We start from the raw sequence: 18,198 nt of genomic DNA on the forward strand, positions 1-18,198 counted from the left end.
TTATTGTTATTTCCTTCAAATATCCATTAAAAGTGCTAACGTGAAACATGTGAAATATATCTCTATCACTACGAGTCACATACAACTTATAACATGTAACTTATGCCTTATTTAAAACACATCTTATAGTGAAGGGGGATATGTCTGAGGTCATGGCCTCATATACAATAAACGCTTCCTCTCGTGTAATTTCAATGCTCCAGGTGGGAAGAGGTCCACGTCACTAGAGCTCTAGATGAAAACCCAGGCATGATCAATACTGCTGACAAAAGCTTTAAATGGAAGTAATAAAGTATAAATACTTAGTTACTGTACTTAAGTAGTTTTACCGTTACTCCCTACACTTATAGTTCTACTTTGTACTCCTTAATTTGTCAAAACAAAACAGTTACTTTTTTAAACCTTCATAATGACAACACCATGTAAAAAAAATAAATAAATAAAAAGCATCAACCTTGGTTGGGATCTGGTCATGAGTAGAATAATTGCTTATGTACAAAACAATTGATACTGTTGAAACATTCTTGTGATGTTTGTGAACAAATACCGCGAGAATTCAGTTTGCTGGCACGCTTATGTGACAAGGAGAACAATCAAATGCTTTTCCACTAGATGGCAGAAGGTGCTTGCTGTAATTAAACAGTGTGTTTTTATTTTGTCAAATCTTGGCTCAATAAAGGTTGGAAACGACGAGTAGGAGCAGCACTCACATCGTCACTGAGTGGGATAATGTGTCAGTGAACACAATTTATATTCAGGCTTGATGTGTTTTATTTATTTATTAAAGGTTTTTGACATACATAACAATTTCAAATCACATAATAAAGAAGACAATTGTCATTTCAGTGTATTTACAAATTATAGACCAATATCGCTGCTGCCACAGTTCTCAAAAATTCTAGAAAAATTATTTTCATATAGACTGGATCATTTTATTGAAAAACATAAGCTTTTAAGTGAAAATCAATATGGGTTTAGAAAAAAACGGACCACATAAATGGCAGTCATGGAACTTGTAGAAGCATTTGATATTATACAGTAGATCATTCTATACTAATGAAGAAATTAGAAAGATATGGCATGAGAGGTTTGGCATATAAATGGATGAAAAGTTATTTGGATAATAGAAATCAGTACTTACAGTTTAACAATATACAGTCAAAACACTTGAAGATTACTCATGGAGTCCCCCAAGGGTCTGTGCTAGGCCCCAAATTATTTATATTGTATATAAATTATATCAGTTGTGTCTCAAAAATATTCAAAAGTGTCTTATTCGCCGATGACACAATTCTCTACTGTTCAGGAGAGAATCTGAAGCAGCTTCTGACTACTATGGAGTATGAATTAAACACATTTAAAAAATGGTTTGACTTAAACAAATTATCACTAAACTTAAATACAACAAAATTTATGGTTTTTGGTTCAAGATAAACCACACAACAGGTCAAAATTATGATAAATTCAATTGAAATAGAAAAACTGTATGAAAATAAATTTCTTGAAAAATTATGTTGGCAGTTACACATAGATAATTTCAAAAGGAAAATGTCAAAAATTATAGGGATACACTCTAAAACTAAGGATGTCCTAAATAAGAAATCATTATACACATTATATTTTTCATTATTATTACCATATCTGACCTATTGTGTGGAAATCTGAGGAAATACATATAAAACAAACACCGATCCTGTTTTCAAACTGCAAAAAAGAGCCATAAGAATTATAAATCGATCAAAATATAAAGAACCAACTCATTCTCTATTTATCAAATCAAATGCAATGAAATTTTACGACTTAGTTGAATTTAAAATAGCACATGTATAAAGTACACAACAATCTACTTTGCCACAGTACTCAGAAGCTGTTTGAAATTAGAGTCCTGATAACATAAGGGGTACAAGTGTCTGCAAAAAAAATTCAAACAAGAACAAATATTAAGCAAAGGTGTGCTTCTGTATAAGGTGTTAATTTGTGGAATAATTTTTGGAACTAACCTGAAACAATGTCAGTCACTTGCTGAATTTAAAAAATTGTTTAAAAGCAAAGAAATAATAATCAGACACGAGCTGTTAAAAATGTACATATGCTGTAATTTCTTTGGATGTATCGGAATGAGTGTAATGAAAACTGTATATGTGAGTATGAGGATATGATTCATAAATGTATAATGTTTTATGCCTATGAATTTCATGTACATATGTTGCTGGCAAATGTGCGTCTGTTACAGTGCACTTGCATATATGATTAGGTTTTTACATTTTATTTTGTTGAAGTACATTAACCTTATCATTGTATTAACATAAAATGAATAAGGGGTAGGATTAGATAAGTTTTTAACTTCCTCCTACCCCTTTTGAACATATTAACTCTTTTCTTTCTTCCTATTCTTGTTTTTCTTTTTTTACTAAAACTTGTATTTTATACTTGTAATGTGTTTTGTGTTTTCTTTTTGTTTATATGTTTAATAAAACCATAAAACCAAACCAACAATTTCATAAATACACAAGTAAATAAATGCTACACATGACCAGCTTTGACTGGATGTCATTGGACAAGGTGTAAAACGGTACATAGCTGTAAGTAAACAATTATTGAAACACATACACAATATTATGGATGGTAACCCAAGCATGTTATGAGACTATAATGTACACTCAACCAGAGGAGATACATTCCTCCCTCACAAAGTTTTACTGACAGAAATTATTCTTTCTATTGCCAAATTGCATAACCATGCAACTTTCACAAAACTGTAATAGTCTTAGTCTTAGTATTTTGCATGTACTGTATACAGACCCAATAAGGTATTAGTAACCATTACCAATGCAAATAACAACACACTGTATGACACCCCCCCCCCCTTTTTTTTTTGTTAATGGTATGATCCAGGAATAGCTCGTCCTTCTCAAGCACACTTTTTTTTCCTGCACCAGCCCTTTTAGAACAGTTCTTACTAGAATTTGAGAAGAGTTTGTCCATATCGACTGAAGGGAGTGACCAGAATTTGAGAATGGCTGTGCCTAACAAGGGTGAACTTACAGCATCTGAGAGGAAACTTTTGCAACTAATTGAAGTTGGTGAGTAGAATTTTTGCACGTTTTCAGGGTACTTCCATATTTTATACTGAACATCTTGTTAGTATCATATATTTATGTTACCAACATATTAAGTAAATTTTTATTATTAACATGAACACTGAACATATATTGCTTCTCTTGGCATCAATTATATGCTATTTTAACTGATTGTAATATGTAGCAGTGGTCTTTATAGAATACAACAGCAACAAAAAATGTAATTGAATTTACTATACAACTTCAAGCTCCTGAATGGAACAAGTGAACAAGCATGTCATCAATAGTTGTTATTTCCTAATTATTATCCGTAGCAGTATACAAATGTAGTGACATTCTGGTTCTTAAACCCAAGTCCAAAAATTTGAAAAAGGTGGGGAATTAATTGCCGATTTGTGACTATAACACAATAGCTGAACTCAGAGCAGGATTGGAGCAGGGCATATACTGTGTTAAGTATTAGTGCCTTATATAAGGAATTGTATTGGATATTTATATAATTTCTTGCTTTTCCATGTACATGCCTTCTCGACTCCAGCTAGACATATAAGAATTGCATACATGTTATAATAATAATAGCCTATTAAATCTGAGCATTGTATGTATTTATGTTTTGTGCACTGTATAAATTAGATGTATTTTTTGGTCTGTAGGTGATGTGCAAGAGGCGGCCCAAATACTTACAAGTGAAGATGTTCGAGTCAACAGTTTGGACGAGGTACACAGAGAGAGAGAGAGAGAGAGAGAGAGAGAGAGAGAGAGAAAGAGAGAGAGAGAGAGAGAGAGAGACAGAGAGAGAGAGAGTCTAATTTACTAAACACTTGACAATTTTTTTTAAAAGGAAGCTTTTGTGATCTAAAATCTTAGTTGTTTAATGCACCATTGATGATCATATCTCAAACAAAGCAATACTGAAATCCAGCATCAACCACTGGGCTTTCCGTGGCCAATGACAAATTCTCTCGTCCAAGTCTCCCTGCATACAACAGTTATGGCAGCCATTGTAATCAAGACATATGGAGATGACTCATGAGAGGCAGATGTCGCCGTCAGAGCTTTTTGATAATAGAATGGCTCCACTACACAGGCTCCTTCAAGCCGCCTGTCTGTCACAGGTGACAGAGTTTCACTCCCACATTGACAAAAAAGAAATGTGACATTACGTTAAGAAATTGAATTAATGTCCTTTTAAAAGATGTGCGAGAAAATTGGAAATTGTTTCGTTAAATCAGATTTTTTTTAAACACATGCGTCACCATTCTTGTATCTGTACCTTGTTTCAATAAGTGCGGGATGACTCCACTGATGCATGCGGCCTATAAGGGCCAAGCCGATATGTGTTGCCTGCTGCTGCAGCATGGGGCTGATGTCAACTGCAACCAACATGAGTATGGATACACGGCTCTCATGTTCGCTGGCTTGTCAGGTAAAAAAAAAAAAACGTAAAAAAAACCCTTTAAAAAAAAACTTTAAAAAAAAATCACCTGCCAGTATTTTTTAGAATGTAACTGTGTCTTGTGTAACAGAAATGTTTTAACGCTGAATGCTTTAACAGTGTGGAGTGTGGATATATATATATATATATATATATATAGCTTTTTCATTTTATTAATGAAAATGTTTTTTGTTTTTTTCCATTTTAGTTTTTGTCATTTCATTTGGGTTAGTTAGTAATAATAACCTTGCTGTGTACACACGTTCGTCTTGTCACGGCTCGGTCAAGAAGCAGTGGGAGGGACCGGGTGAATCCAACGATTTGTGAGGCAAAAGTGGGGGTATGTATTTTTGTTGATAAAATATTATGTGTCGACCAAGTACTTTATGGTTTCAACATTTCTATACCTTATTTAAAAAAAAGGTAATACAGTAAACAGACGGTCAAGATCTCTTACATTTTAATGACACTTGGATTTACTTTAGGGATGCTTCAGCACCCCAAAAAATGACACATCCAACTTTTAATATGGCACATGCCTGTAGAGTTGAGAGGGATCATTTGGATGCAGAGGAATATAAAGCTGCGTATCATCAGCATAACAATGGTAGTTAAAACCGGATTACGAAATGATATTACCCAAAGGGAGCATGTAAATACAACACAACAGGGGGCCAAGGACAGAATGCCTGCAGAATATTTAGACAGACAATTATTAAAACTAACTCACTGGATTGTGTTAGAAATATAAGACAAGAACCATGAGAGTGTGATAGGGTCAATGCGCATGTCGTCGGCTTTGAGGCAGCTACCAATGAGATCAGTTCAAAATGTGAGAGTGAACTGATGGACAAGGATACTGGAGCCCTGATCTGTCATACTGTATTGCTGAAAAGCTGCTGGTTAATAAATTAGTTAGTTTAGTCTAGTTTGAGGGATTTTATCATTGAAAAACTGAAGAAAATTTTCTGCTGAATAGGGCAAATTAGGAACAAGAGTGGACTGGGTAAGTTTGGACAAAGTATCAACCGATGATTATTGTTATTGGATTCAAGAAAATTAGAAGAGTATGTAGCCCTGGTGACAGAAAGTGCACATTTATAACGTTTAAAATCTTAAGTCCAGGCAAGGAGAAGAGAGTCTAATTTTAATTAATTATTTTAATAAATTAGAATTATTATATTAATTTTATTTGTTTATCAGGGACAATACCATATTTTTAAATGGTTCCACTTTTAGAACCATTTTTCAGCCATTTGTGTTTTTTGAAAATTACGGAAGAGGATTAGGGCCAGTGAAGAGGAAAAAAATAAAAGGGTCTAACACAGAATTTTGACTTTAAAGTGAGAATTCTCACTTATTCTCAGAATTTTGACTTTAATGTGAGAATTCTGACTTTGTGACGTAGAGCTATAAATCGTGGGAAGAAGTCAGAATTCTGAGAATAAAGTCAGAATTCTCACTTTAAAGTCAGACTTCTGAGAGTAAAGTCAGAATTCTCACTTTTAAGTCAGAATTCTGAGAGTAAAGTGAGGATTCTTATTTTAAAGTCAAAATTCTGGCTATGAAGTTAGAATGCTGGGAATAAAGTCAGAATTCTGCCAACTTTTCTCCCCCTCTTATGTGGCCCTAATCCTTTTCCATAGAAAATAGTCAAGCCACACAAGAGAATATAATGAAAATATTGGAATTTCCTGTAAATAAATGATTACTTCACACTGCAGGGAAGACAGACATCACATCTATGATGCTGGACGCTGGGGCTGAGACAGATCTTGTGAATTCTGTGGGTCGTACAGCTGCTCAAATGGCAGCATTTGTAGGTGAGACAAGCACACAAGTCTTAAGTGCCAAAGAGAAGTCAAATACATCAGTGTACATTTTATTGGCAGGCCAGCACGACTGTGTGACAGTCATCAACAACTTTTTTTCACGGGCAAGACTGGAGTACTACACAAGACCTCAGGGGCTGGAGACGGAGCCCAAGTTGCCTCCGGGGTTAGCCGATCCCCTGCACAAGATCATTATGACAACCAACCTCAACCCAGTCAAGGTGAGGCCGCTTATAACAAGAACATTTTGCCCCTAAATTTCAAGGCAGGGCAATTAAAATTTTCATCTCATCGCGCTTGTGTGAGCAGTAAATTTTTGATGGTCCTGAATACTGAACATACATTCTACTTAACATTTGTTCTAAAAACTAATTGTTAAATATTTGGAGTGGTGGAGGTTGACGTCATGCTCGTCCTTGTGGACATGGAGTGTTATGTTAGCTATCGTACAACGCAATTGGGATGGAAACTGAAAAAACAACAACAATAGACCAAATTCGAACACAGCCCAAACTCCAGCTCAGATGCCAAGAAAACTGAAGAAAAAACTAAGCGTGTATTCAAGCGCATGTACTCGCGCCATGCACGAGCTTGACAAAGAGGCTGCAGTTACACTTTACGCCAGAGGTGTCGCGAGTAAAGTAAACTCCACAATCCACCAAGGTCACAGCAGGTACAAGGTATACAATAGAGTTTTAAACTGAAAAAAAAGTTCATGGCATTGGGGGACAAGAACATTCCTCCACAGTGGCTTACTTACTTTTTAAAGTTTTTGGAAGAGAGTTCCAGAGGATGGGAACAGCTTTGGAGAAGGCTCTGTCACCCCAGGTCCAGGGCTTGGTTCTGAGAGGTGGAGACAGGAAGTTGGCAGCACAGGAGCGGAGGCTATGAAAACGGGTGTGGTGATGTAACAGGTTGGAGAGGTAGGAGGGAACCTGGTTGTGGAGGGCTTTGTGAGTGGGGAGAAGGACTTGGGCATGGATGAGCGTTTCAGCAGCGGGTTAGGGGAGTGATGGGCGAAGATGGGCAATCATTTTTTAAATGAAAAAAGGCAGTTGATGTGGTGTTTCAAGGAGAGGTTATTGGCAAAGATGAGTCAGAGGTTGGAAGGGGACATGGTTGAGTTGTCGATTGTGAAATTGAAATTGTTTTTGGGTGAGGGATTTGGGACCGATGATGATTAAATCTGATTCATCACATTTGAGTTTCAGGTCATTTGAAAGCATTTGAGATTTTATTTCTGAGGCGGTGTGAGTTGCAGTGGTAATGGATTTGGTGGCAATGTAGAGCTGGACATCATTGGTATAGCAATGAAATAAAGTCTGGATTGTCAAATAATATTACTAAGTAGGAGCATGTGAAGGACAAATAATAACGGACCAAGCACAGAACCCTGAGGCACAACTTGTGACATGGGAGCAGTGGTGGAGTTGCAGTTATTGATACAGATGAATTGTTGTCTGTTTGTAAGATAAGACTAAGCAGGAGAGGGCGGTACCAGTGATCTTGAGGGAGTATTTCAAGCGGGACAGGAGAATGGCATGGCTCAAGGTGTCAAAAGGAAAATGCTGAGATGGCTGCAATCTACAGAGAGGAGGGTGTCATTGGTAACTTTCTGTGACAAGAACAGAAACCAGATTGAAAAGGTTCATACAAATCATTGGAGTTGAGGTGGGTTTTTAGCTGCGTGGTGACAGCACGTTCCAGTGATGTCAGATTCCATGATGTCAGGGTTTAGCCCAGGTTTATAAGGATGGGGGTGACAGTAGCAGGTTTGAAATCAGAGCTGAGGGAGGAGTTGATGATGTTGGTGATGAGTGGGGAGACGGCTGAGAGTCTTTTATGAATTTGGATAGGACAGAGTCCAGAGAACAAGTGGATCTTTTTATGCCAGACATGAGTTTTGATAGCTGAACTGGGGACAGGGGAGAAAGTCAGAGGGGTGCTTGGGGATGATGGGTGATGATGGAGGTAGTCAGATTACTGTTAATTGTGTCTAATTTATGTTGGAAAAATGACCCAAAAAAAGCATTGCACTTATCAACTGTGAAGGAGTTGAGGCCTGTTTCCACCGCAGGGACTTTTACGGCGCCATATGTGCAGGTCCCCACTGCAGGAGCCTTCCCGCCCGGGCCACTTACTGGGACTTATACTGGAACAAACAGAGGTCTTACACAAGGGTAGGTATTGCATTGCCCCAAAAAGCCCCCGATGAGGCTCCGGTGCAAATTGCCTAAAAATGATTTTGTATTAAAATGTGTTACCTTTATGTGGGACGATGCATTCTCGGCTAAGGACTCTTCCACCAAAATAATTATCCTCTTTGCGTTGTGGTCGCAGCAACCTGGTCACACAGGTGCAAGATGTACATTAGGATTTTTATTTGCTGTTGACTGAAAAAAATAGTGAGCTACATCGGGGGACAGGAACATTCCTCCGCAGTTGCTTAGAGAGTGAACTTGCCAGGCTAGTTCTAATCATATCTGTCTGACGATCACTCTGTAAACTGGACAAACTTAATCCGCGACCGTTTAGTGGTTTAGTACTCTGCATTGTGACCATTCAGCTGGGTCATGTATGCTGTTAACTGAAAAAAAAGGTAATTGCACAGAGGGAGAGGGACAATATTCATAGGGTATGTTTATACAGTTGTTAGTACTCTGTGTTGTGGCCGCAGAAACCCTGGTTTGAAACCAGGTCATGGCAGGTGCAAGTTCTAATTTGCTGTTTTATATAATTTTTTTTAAGTTAGCTACATTGGAGGACAGGAACATTCCTTCCAGAGATCTGCTTGAACTTGTGGGGTTAGTGTAGAATAATTGCCCTGACTACCACACGCTGGACAACCTTAGTCCATGATTGTTTAGTGGTTAGCACCCAGCATTGAGGCCGTTCAAAGCCGCGTCATGGCCGGAGCACTAGGCTTTGCTGTTGACTGAAAAAAATAAAGAGTTCATTTGATAGGGGGACAGGCACATTTTTCATAGGCCGTGATCATATAGTGGCTAGTACTCTGCGTCGTGGCCGCAGCAACCCCGGTTCGAATCCGGGTCACGGCATGTGCCAGATTTACAACAAACTTTTTATGTGCTGTTGACTGTAAAAGAGTTAGTTACACTGGAGGACAGAAACGTTCCTCCACATTGGCTTACAGAGCATTACTTGAACTTGTGGGCCTAGTGGCATAATGTCGTCTCTGAGTACGGATCACAAAGAAGGATCTAGGGTAGACTGGAGAACCTTAAACCGTGATCATTTAATGTTTAGTACCCAGTGACCGTTCAAAGCCGGGTCACGGCCGGTGCAAGTACTAGACTTTGCTGTTGACTGCAAAAAAAAGGTCACTCCATAGGGGGACAGGAACAGTTGTCATAGGCTACGATCATATAGTGGTTAGTATTCTGCGTTGTGGCACCAGTAACCCCGGTTTGAGTCCGGGCCACGGCAGGTGCATGATGTACAATAAGTTTTTTATTTGCTGTTGATTGAAAAAAAAGTTAACTTTATTGGAGGAAAGGAAGATTCCTCCGCAGTTGCTTACAGAGATCTACTTGAACTTGTGCGGTTAGTGTAAAATGATAATGCCCCTGACTACCACTCCTACCTTAGTCCATGATTGTTTTGTGATTGTTTTGTGATTAGTACGCGTTGAGACCATTCAAAGCCGGAACATGGCCGGTGCACTAGGCTTTGCTGTTGACTGAAAAAAAAAGTAAATTTGATAGGGGGACAGAAGCATTCTACATAGGCCATGATCCTATAGTGGTTAGTATTCTGTGTTGTGGCAGCAACAACCCTGGTTCGAATCCGTTTCACTGCATGTGCCAGATGTACAAGTGACTATTTATTTGCTGTTGACCAAAAAAAAGTTAGCTTCATTGGAGTACAGAAACATTCCTCCAGTGGCATAGTGCAAAATGACAATACGCCTGACTAACACTTGCTGGACAACCTTAGTTGCGATCGTTTAGTGTTTAGTACCCTGCGGTGCATGATGTATTGCTGTTGACTGCAAAAAATGGTCATTCCATAGGCGGACAGGGACATTTGTCATAGGCTGTGATTGTATAGTGGTTAGTACTCTGTGTTGCGGCAACTCTGGTTCGAATCCAGGTCATGGCAGGTGCAAGATGTGCAATAGAGTTTTTATTTGCTGTTGACTGAAAAGAATGGACAGGAACAGTCCTCCAGTTACTTCCATAGGATAGGGGCACAGGCGCATTCTTCAAAGGACGTGATTGTATAGTGGTTACTGCTCTTTGTTGTGGCCGAAACAACCCCGGTTCAAATCTGGGTCAAGGCAGGTGCAAGAAGTAGAGCAGAGGTTTTTATTGGCTGTTGACTGAAGAAAAGATAACTCTATTAGGAAATAATGGACACCTCCATGATTCGTCATCTTACCGTGGTGGAGAGGTTTGTTTGTCCCAAGGATCCTAGGAGCTATGTTGTGTGGGGCTTTATGCCCCTGGCAGGGTCACCCATGACAAACAGGTCCTAGGTGAGCGACCAGACAAAGCATGGCTACCAGACTGCTTATGATGTTTGACATAATGGACGGATGTTTCTCTAGCCCGGACGCTGGTCACCGGGGCCCCGCTCTGGAGCCAGGCCTAGAGGTGGGGCTTGTTGGCGAGCGCCTGGTGGCCATTGGCAAGGCCTGGCACATTTCGAAGAGGCACCATGTTGGCGCCGTTGTGTGTTGTGGCTGTAGCAACTCTGGGCCACCACATGTGCAAGGTGTAAAATTGAGTGAAACAAGGTAATTCCATTGGGAAACAATGAAGCCTCCACAGTGGCTTACAGCCTTGAACTTGTGGGCCTAGTGGCAAAATAGAGCGTCTACAGGTTACTTAATAGGATCTAGGTTGGAGTGGAGAACCAGGGTGTGATTGTATAGTGGTTAGTACTCTTCGTTGTGACCGCAATAACTCTGGTTCCAGTCCGGTTCATGGCAGGTGCAAGATACTGTATACAGCAGAGTTTGTATTAGCTGTTTACTAAAAAAAAGATAGCTACATTGGGGAACAGAAACATCCCTCCACAGTTGCTTACAGAGCACTACTTGAACTTGTGGGCCTAGTGCAAAATGATCATGTATCTGACTACCACTCTACGGTGGATCAACCTTAGTCTGTGAACACATAGTGATTAGTACTGTGCGTTATGGCCGTAGCAACCCTGGTTTGAATCCGGGTCACAGCTGGTGCAAGGTGTGCAATATTGTTTTTATTTGCAGTTGACTGAAAAAAAGTTAATATATTGGGAGACTGGAACATTTCTTTGTAGTGTCTTCCAGAGCACTCCTTGCACTTGCAGGGTTAGTAGCGAAATGGATCATGTGTTTGACAATGGGTCAGGAATCAGCGACTAAATCAGTTGTCCTAAAAAATAAAAAATAAAGACAACAAGAAGCAAAATCAACAACAAATCAGTGAAAACAAATTCAGTACTGTCTGTCTATATTATAAATGCATTTTTTTTAAATTCCAGATGTAACGAGACACATACCTTCCAAAAAGTAAAATATTCGTCTCATCAGTCCATAAAATATACTCCCAAAAGTCCTAGGATATCTTTACGGTGTTTTTGGTTTTCTAAAACTAAGATGGGCCTTTGCGTCCTTTTTGGTCAGCAGTGGGTTTTCACCCTGGAACTCTGGGCAAGATATCTGCCTTACATGCTGAACTCCAAAAAGGTGAGGGAGCCCACAGTTTCTAAAATGTTGTCTAGGGTTCCATTGTGACCTGGATGTGTCGTCACAGTACTTTTGGGGTACATTTTTGTAGGATGGCCATTTGTAGGAAAGCCAATTCACCACTGTGCCACAGTTTCTCCATTGGTGGATAATGGCCTGCGATTGGCTGGGGAACAATTCAGAGTGTATGTGCCTTGCCTCTTAGCCAAAGACTGCTCGGATACGCTTCCAGCATGGCCGCGACCCTAGTGAGGATAAGTTAGGAGAGTGAATGAATGGTTAGTGGCTCACATCAGGGTTCATTGGAATCCTGGCTTCGTCAACCTTTTGCAGACTGACAGATGACAGTGACTGTATTTCTCAGCAGTTCCTAAGTTTCTTTGAATCGTGACATTTTGTTGCAACGTTTTCAAATCTAAGGTCAACACTTCACACAGGACCAGGTAGCTTTGAACATATTTTTCATCCTTAAAAAATATTCACCATTTAAAAAAGGTATTTTATGTCTACTTGTGTTATCTTTGTATCTTATATCTTTGATATTTACATCAAGTAAATCAAAGCATCAAAGTGTGGAATTTGAAAAAGTCAAGGCAGAAAAAATACACAAGACCATAAATCACAGTTGAACAAACACGGATGACAAAATTAACTATACTTGCCCGGAAGCAGACATAGGAACATACTAGAGTGTATCAAGGCAGGCAATAGGAATGGCAAGTGGCAATGTGCACTTTTTCTGCATCTTCCTCTTGTCTCCTCTGCATCTAAATACGCTGCTGATAATCATCAATTGTGCAACGCAGGCAATGCCACCAACTGACACACTCCAAGGACTGTAAAACTAAACTAAAAGCCCCATAGCAATGAGAGAAAAAAAACAGGAAATTACATTTAATTTTATGGGGACACTGAAATGTGAGCCGCCAGGCTTCCAGTTTTGTTTGGGTTGTGACTGGAAGAATTGCCCCTTAAGTGCTCAATAAAGTAATCTGACTCTGAATCGGAACTTCCCGCTTCGAGTTGGATCTGTTGGGTTCCTGTATTGCCTGCAGCTCTGTCAGCTTTATCAGTTTTATAAAATACAGCATATGACACTACCTTTTTTTTGGATTGTATGATTTTCTGACATCTGTAATCAATATCCAATATTACCATGAACGAGACTGTGGCAGTTGCAGATAAGCATACATTACATGTCCAAATAGTTATCTAACATTCTGATCTGACAGATAGTCATGCTGGTGAGGGAGAACCCTGCTCTGGTGGACATTGGGGCCCTGGAGAAGTGTTACCAGGTGATGGACCTGCTGTGCGAGCAGTGTGTGAAGCAACAAGACATGAATGAGGTTCTAGCCATGAAGATGCATTACATCAGCTGCGTGCTGCAGAAATGTGTGACGTTCCTACAGAAACAAGATGACAAGTTGGATGCGTTGGTGAAGAGGTGAGGCCTAACAAAAATAGTGTTCTTCTAAGAATAGTACAGACATACTGACCAAATATACAGTTACTGGTCCACGGATTGGTCGGTTGGGACTAGCGATGTTCAATACCATTTTTTTTAGGCTGATACTGATACAATACTCAAACCTTCAGTACTCACCGATCACCTCAACATCGTGTCTGCCTACAGTGACTCGCCCCCCGCTCTGTGATTGGCTGGACGGGTAATCATTGCCTTTCCGCCCAGAAACGTCCATCTTATGACAAAACATAACAAAATGGCAAAATACATGTTGTGGGGGAGGGGGGGGGGAGTTGAGTCTAGAGGTGTCGATTGAGATGGATTTCATGTGTATACATCCATGTTTATTTCTGAATGAAAACTTTGTACTCTACCTTTAAATTGTTGAGTACAACTGAAGACTTATGTGCTCTCTACAGGAGCCCCCTGTGGTGGTCAATAAATGCAAAATACCCATTTCGGCCTTTGATATTACTCACAAGAGTACTTACTTATTCTCAGTAGCGCACGCCGAAATAATGCTGCCGGAAGTAATGAAATGAACAAGTGTTATCCCATTAGGAGACACACAGAAAACGAACGAGATGGAACAAACATCAGCCCACCGCCCCCTCGCCACCCCCCACCCCTCCGTCTTTCTGACAGTTCCTGACCGAAGAATGGTCACGAGCGCGGGCCGAGACCATGAAATGTGCCTGGTATCGGCACCGATACCGATACCTGGTATAGGTACTGTGGTTTTTACAGTACAAAACCACAATCAAGCACCAGAAAAAAATTTGTTTGAAGATGAAATACAGAAATCTGGACATAATCAATATCATGATGTCTGTGAATTTCCTTACATTTTATATCGCTGGACCCCAGCCTTCTAAGGGGAAGAGACAGTGATGGCTTCCCACAGAACCAGGAGAAATTCATTCGAGACTGCATCAGGAAGTTCCCTTACTGTGAGACTACACTGCTTCAGCAGCTGGTGAGGAGCATTGCGCCAGTAGAGATTGTAAGTGAAGAATATAACAGAGCGTTGAACTATGTAGCGTAAAATGTGTGCATTTTAAAGATCAACGAGGTGAAGATGTTAGAACTATTGGAGGAATTCCACTGCCATTTTTTTCCCGGTTAAATGCCATTTGCCTCATTCTTAGGGCAACGACCCCACAGCGTACTCAGTGTTAACTCAGGCATTGACGGGTCAGATGGCGTTTGTGGATGCGGACTACTGTGCTACATGTGGAGAGCGGGGAGCTGACAAGCGGTGCTCTCTCTGTAAATCTGTAAGTAATATTACAATCATCCACCCATCCAATAATACTCTCAAAACAGGGTAGCCGGTCACCAAATGCAAATGTGCAAAGTGTTGATTCTGATCTGTTGTACTTTTCCCGCTACACTAAAACTAAAAGCTCAATATAAGGCCAATGTATTATTGCAGGTAGTAGTAGTAGTCATAGTAGTGTTCAGTGGCGTTGCACTCATCGAGGTAGTGGGGTTCACAAGCCTTCCACTCAGGGACAGTGCCCTGCTCATATGTATCTAGTCAGTAAGCACATTAGCATCTCCTAAACAACTAGTTGCCTTTGTTACATTTGTCTTAAGCTTGCCCTACCCTAGCTCCAAAGTCCAAGTCTCTCACTGGGCCTAATGAAGATCTTGGGTCAGAATCAACCGATGCTAACCTACCAGTGTTTGACATGACCTTACTATTTAATTTTGTCTTGAAGGTGACTTACTGCAGTTTGACATGCCAAAAGCTCCACTGGTTCACCCATAAAAAGATGTGCCGGGCTATGCAGGAGCAGAATGCAGACTTGGAAAGGGACGCCCCAAGGCTGAAAGAGTTGAAAGGTGCTCACTTATTATTTCCCTTAAACTAAAACCATCTTAGCACCCGTCACAGGCCTCTGTAACAACTATCTAAAAGTAGAATCTAGTGGTTTTATTGCTACTGGAGAATTCTGTTGACTGAGACTCCAGAGCAGAATATGTTTACACATCTGTGTCCACACTGCAAACGAAGCCACCACAGACATTGAAAAATGTATTTCACACTTGATGGATATATAGGCACTCTAGAGACTCAACAATCTGTATGGAACTAATTAAATCAAAGTCAAGTTTAGCAAATTTGTCTCTTTTAGTCCACATGTGGGGCTCTATTTTCATAGACGGGGCATGCGGAAATGCTGGCGTATTCCGATTTTCGTGCTGGTGCCAAGCTCGCTGCCAATTTGACAGACTGTTCTGCGCTGTGCTGCGCGCATTGAGCGTGTGTCCGTTGACGTGAGCCTGGCACATCTGACAGTTTCATTATAGAAAGTCTACCTAACTCTGGGGTAGGGAACTCTGGACTCAGAGGTGGCAAATCCAGGTCCTGGAAGTAAAAACCCTGCCACAGTTTGGCTTTAGCCCTTTAGCCTTTATCGCTAATTGTGTCCATTGTCGTGCTAGCTAGCAGGTAAACAAGCACCATGGGAGCTAGCTAGCTAGCTAGCACCAGTGGCTCAAGCCAAACTGTGGCAGGGTTATGACTTTCTGGACCTGGATTTGGCACCTCTGACTCTGCTGTCTGAATGAACCACTGCCCAGTTCTTCTATCTATAGTGCTCGCGAGTTGCAATATTATACTAACAGTAACAATCAGAAGACTACATAATCTCAGTTGAACGATTTACTGGATGCCAGAAAGATTGAATACACAGCGGTGGAGCCTTTTTCTCTTAATAGGCTTAAATGGCTGGCAACCAGTTCAGGGTGTACCCCGCCTACTGCCCGAAGCCAGCTGGGATAGGCTCCAGCGCCCCCCGCGACCCTTGTGAGGACTAAGCGGTTAAGAAAATGGATGGATGGATGGATATATATATATATATATATATATATATATTGTTGTTGTTTTTATTTCCATTTACTGTATATATACTTTTTATATCTGTTTTTTCTCACTTTTATTCTTCTTTTTTTTTTTGACAGTTTTGGTCCTCCATACTACTCAACTGAACTGTAAAAAACTGATTTTTTTACAGAGCACGTCTCATTTTAAAAGGATAAGATTTGGTAGGAGAAACTAATAGTCCTCATTGAATTTTATTATACAGGGACATTACTAACTACCTGTTGCACAACATTAATTACAGCATTTTCATGGTTGTCTTTCTGAAGGAACCCCCCCCCCCCACACACACACACACAAAAATAAAAAATCTTCTTTTATAATATTTTGATTGTTGTCATTGTAAACCTTGCACCCTTAAATACAAGTAAAACATGAATTATTACACTTTGATAGAGGATGAAAGCGACCTGGTGATGGAGACAGCCAACTTCCTTCAGGAGTTGTGCCTGCGGGCTGAGGAAACGGTGGCTGCCGTCGGCGGGTGCCCTGCTGAGCTGCTTAGCTGCCCGTCTGCATTATCACAGAAACCGTCCAGATCCCAGGAATGAAGAGGAACCATTACAGACACTGAGGATATTGTTTATGTGATCTTTTGACCAACAAATATTTGGAGAGAGACGTGTTTTCTGGAATTTCAGCACAGAATTCTCAGGTTAATAATTGTGGAGAGAGAAACAAGCTCCCAAGCTTGGCCTCTTGAGGGTGCTAGAGAGCCAAATGTCAGATACACAGGAGAAGCTCGGATCACCTTGGGGTAGATACGTTTCCAACCATTACGTAAAGCTATGTTAAAAACCTGCCCTGATATAAGAGCTAAATTATCTGTATTGTTATATTCTGCAATATTATTTTGGCTTGAACTTGTTAGGCTATAATAATTCTGAGTATATAAATTTCAGGTCTGTGATCAGATAGAAACTCAGGTCTATTATTGAATCCACATACGGTCTTGTGTGTTTGCAAATAATTATCTTCTTTGTAGATGTACCGATTGGCCACATTATTAAGAGATCCAATTGTAAATATGAACACTGATTTTACAAACTAAATATGAAGGCGTATATTTTATTTGTAACAACATGCTACACACACATTAAATAACTACCTCATTTAACATTTTTGATACGGTCTTAATGTGTTGGACCTACAGAGGTAAATCAAACTGGTGTAACAATTGTTTTGGCCCAACCATGTTGTAAGTTGTGGCTTTTATAGTGTTTGAAAACAAGAAATACAAATCTTCAAATGCACACGTCTTTATTTAGAATAGGTTTTGTAACAATGCAGACACAGTGTAAACATTTATCGACAGAGTAAGCAGATCCGAAAATTGATGGATGGATGGATGTTTGCCTACCTTAACTGTCAAAAGTGTCAGTGCATAAACAGCAGCAAGTTTACATTATGTGAACTCAACAGTGTTTATCTGTAGGCTACATTCTGTGAAGCGCATTTTAGATATGTTTGTTGTTTAAATGCGACTGGTGTTACAGGGTGCCTTTTGTTTTGAATCCAATAAAGTTTTATAGCACAGTTGTAGTTGTAGTCGGGTCAACACTTTTCACACAGCCACTGTACACAAGAGTATTCCTGTAAACAAAAAAATAAAAAAAGTAAAGGATCACCGTGGACAAGACAAAAAAAAGCGGTCATTGTGCTCCTATGACAGCAGAGTGCAATGCCAGTCTGATAACTGGGTGTAAGAAAAGTTACACGTGAGGTTATCCAACCTACAGGTCCTTCTCAGTGTGCTACAGTCATGGCACCAGCAGCGTTGCTCTGAAAGCCAAACTGT

At 40.0% G+C, this 18,198-nt stretch overlaps 1 protein-coding gene across 4 annotated transcripts; it reads left to right on the forward strand.

Moving 5' to 3' along the window:
- The first annotated feature begins 2,948 nt into the window (after positions 1-2,948).
- On the forward strand, positions 2,949-17,936 carry LOC144037358 (ankyrin repeat and MYND domain-containing protein 2-like). Of its 4 annotated transcripts, none has more exons than XM_077548786.1 (11): positions 2,949-3,083; positions 3,734-3,798; positions 4,368-4,506; positions 6,240-6,338; positions 6,408-6,568; positions 13,275-13,489; positions 14,378-14,513; positions 14,659-14,787; positions 15,235-15,358; positions 16,481-16,564; positions 16,797-17,936. In XM_077548786.1, the coding sequence occupies exons 1-11, from the start codon at positions 3,017-3,019 to the stop codon at positions 16,949-16,951; spliced, it is 1,374 nt and encodes a 457-aa protein (XP_077404912.1). In that variant the 5' UTR covers positions 2,949-3,016; the 3' UTR covers positions 16,952-17,936. The 4 variants fall into 4 exon arrangements, with proteins under 4 accessions (XP_077404912.1, XP_077404913.1, XP_077404914.1 ...); XM_077548787.1 differs by having other exon boundaries at positions 14,378-14,486; XM_077548788.1 differs by lacking the exon at positions 16,481-16,564.
- The last annotated feature ends 262 nt before the right edge of the window (positions 17,937-18,198 follow it).

This window comes from Vanacampus margaritifer, chromosome 17 (genome assembly GCF_051991255.1).
Source record: "Vanacampus margaritifer isolate UIUO_Vmar chromosome 17, RoL_Vmar_1.0, whole genome shotgun sequence".
NCBI classification, from domain to species: Eukaryota; Metazoa; Chordata; class Actinopteri; order Syngnathiformes; family Syngnathidae; genus Vanacampus; species Vanacampus margaritifer.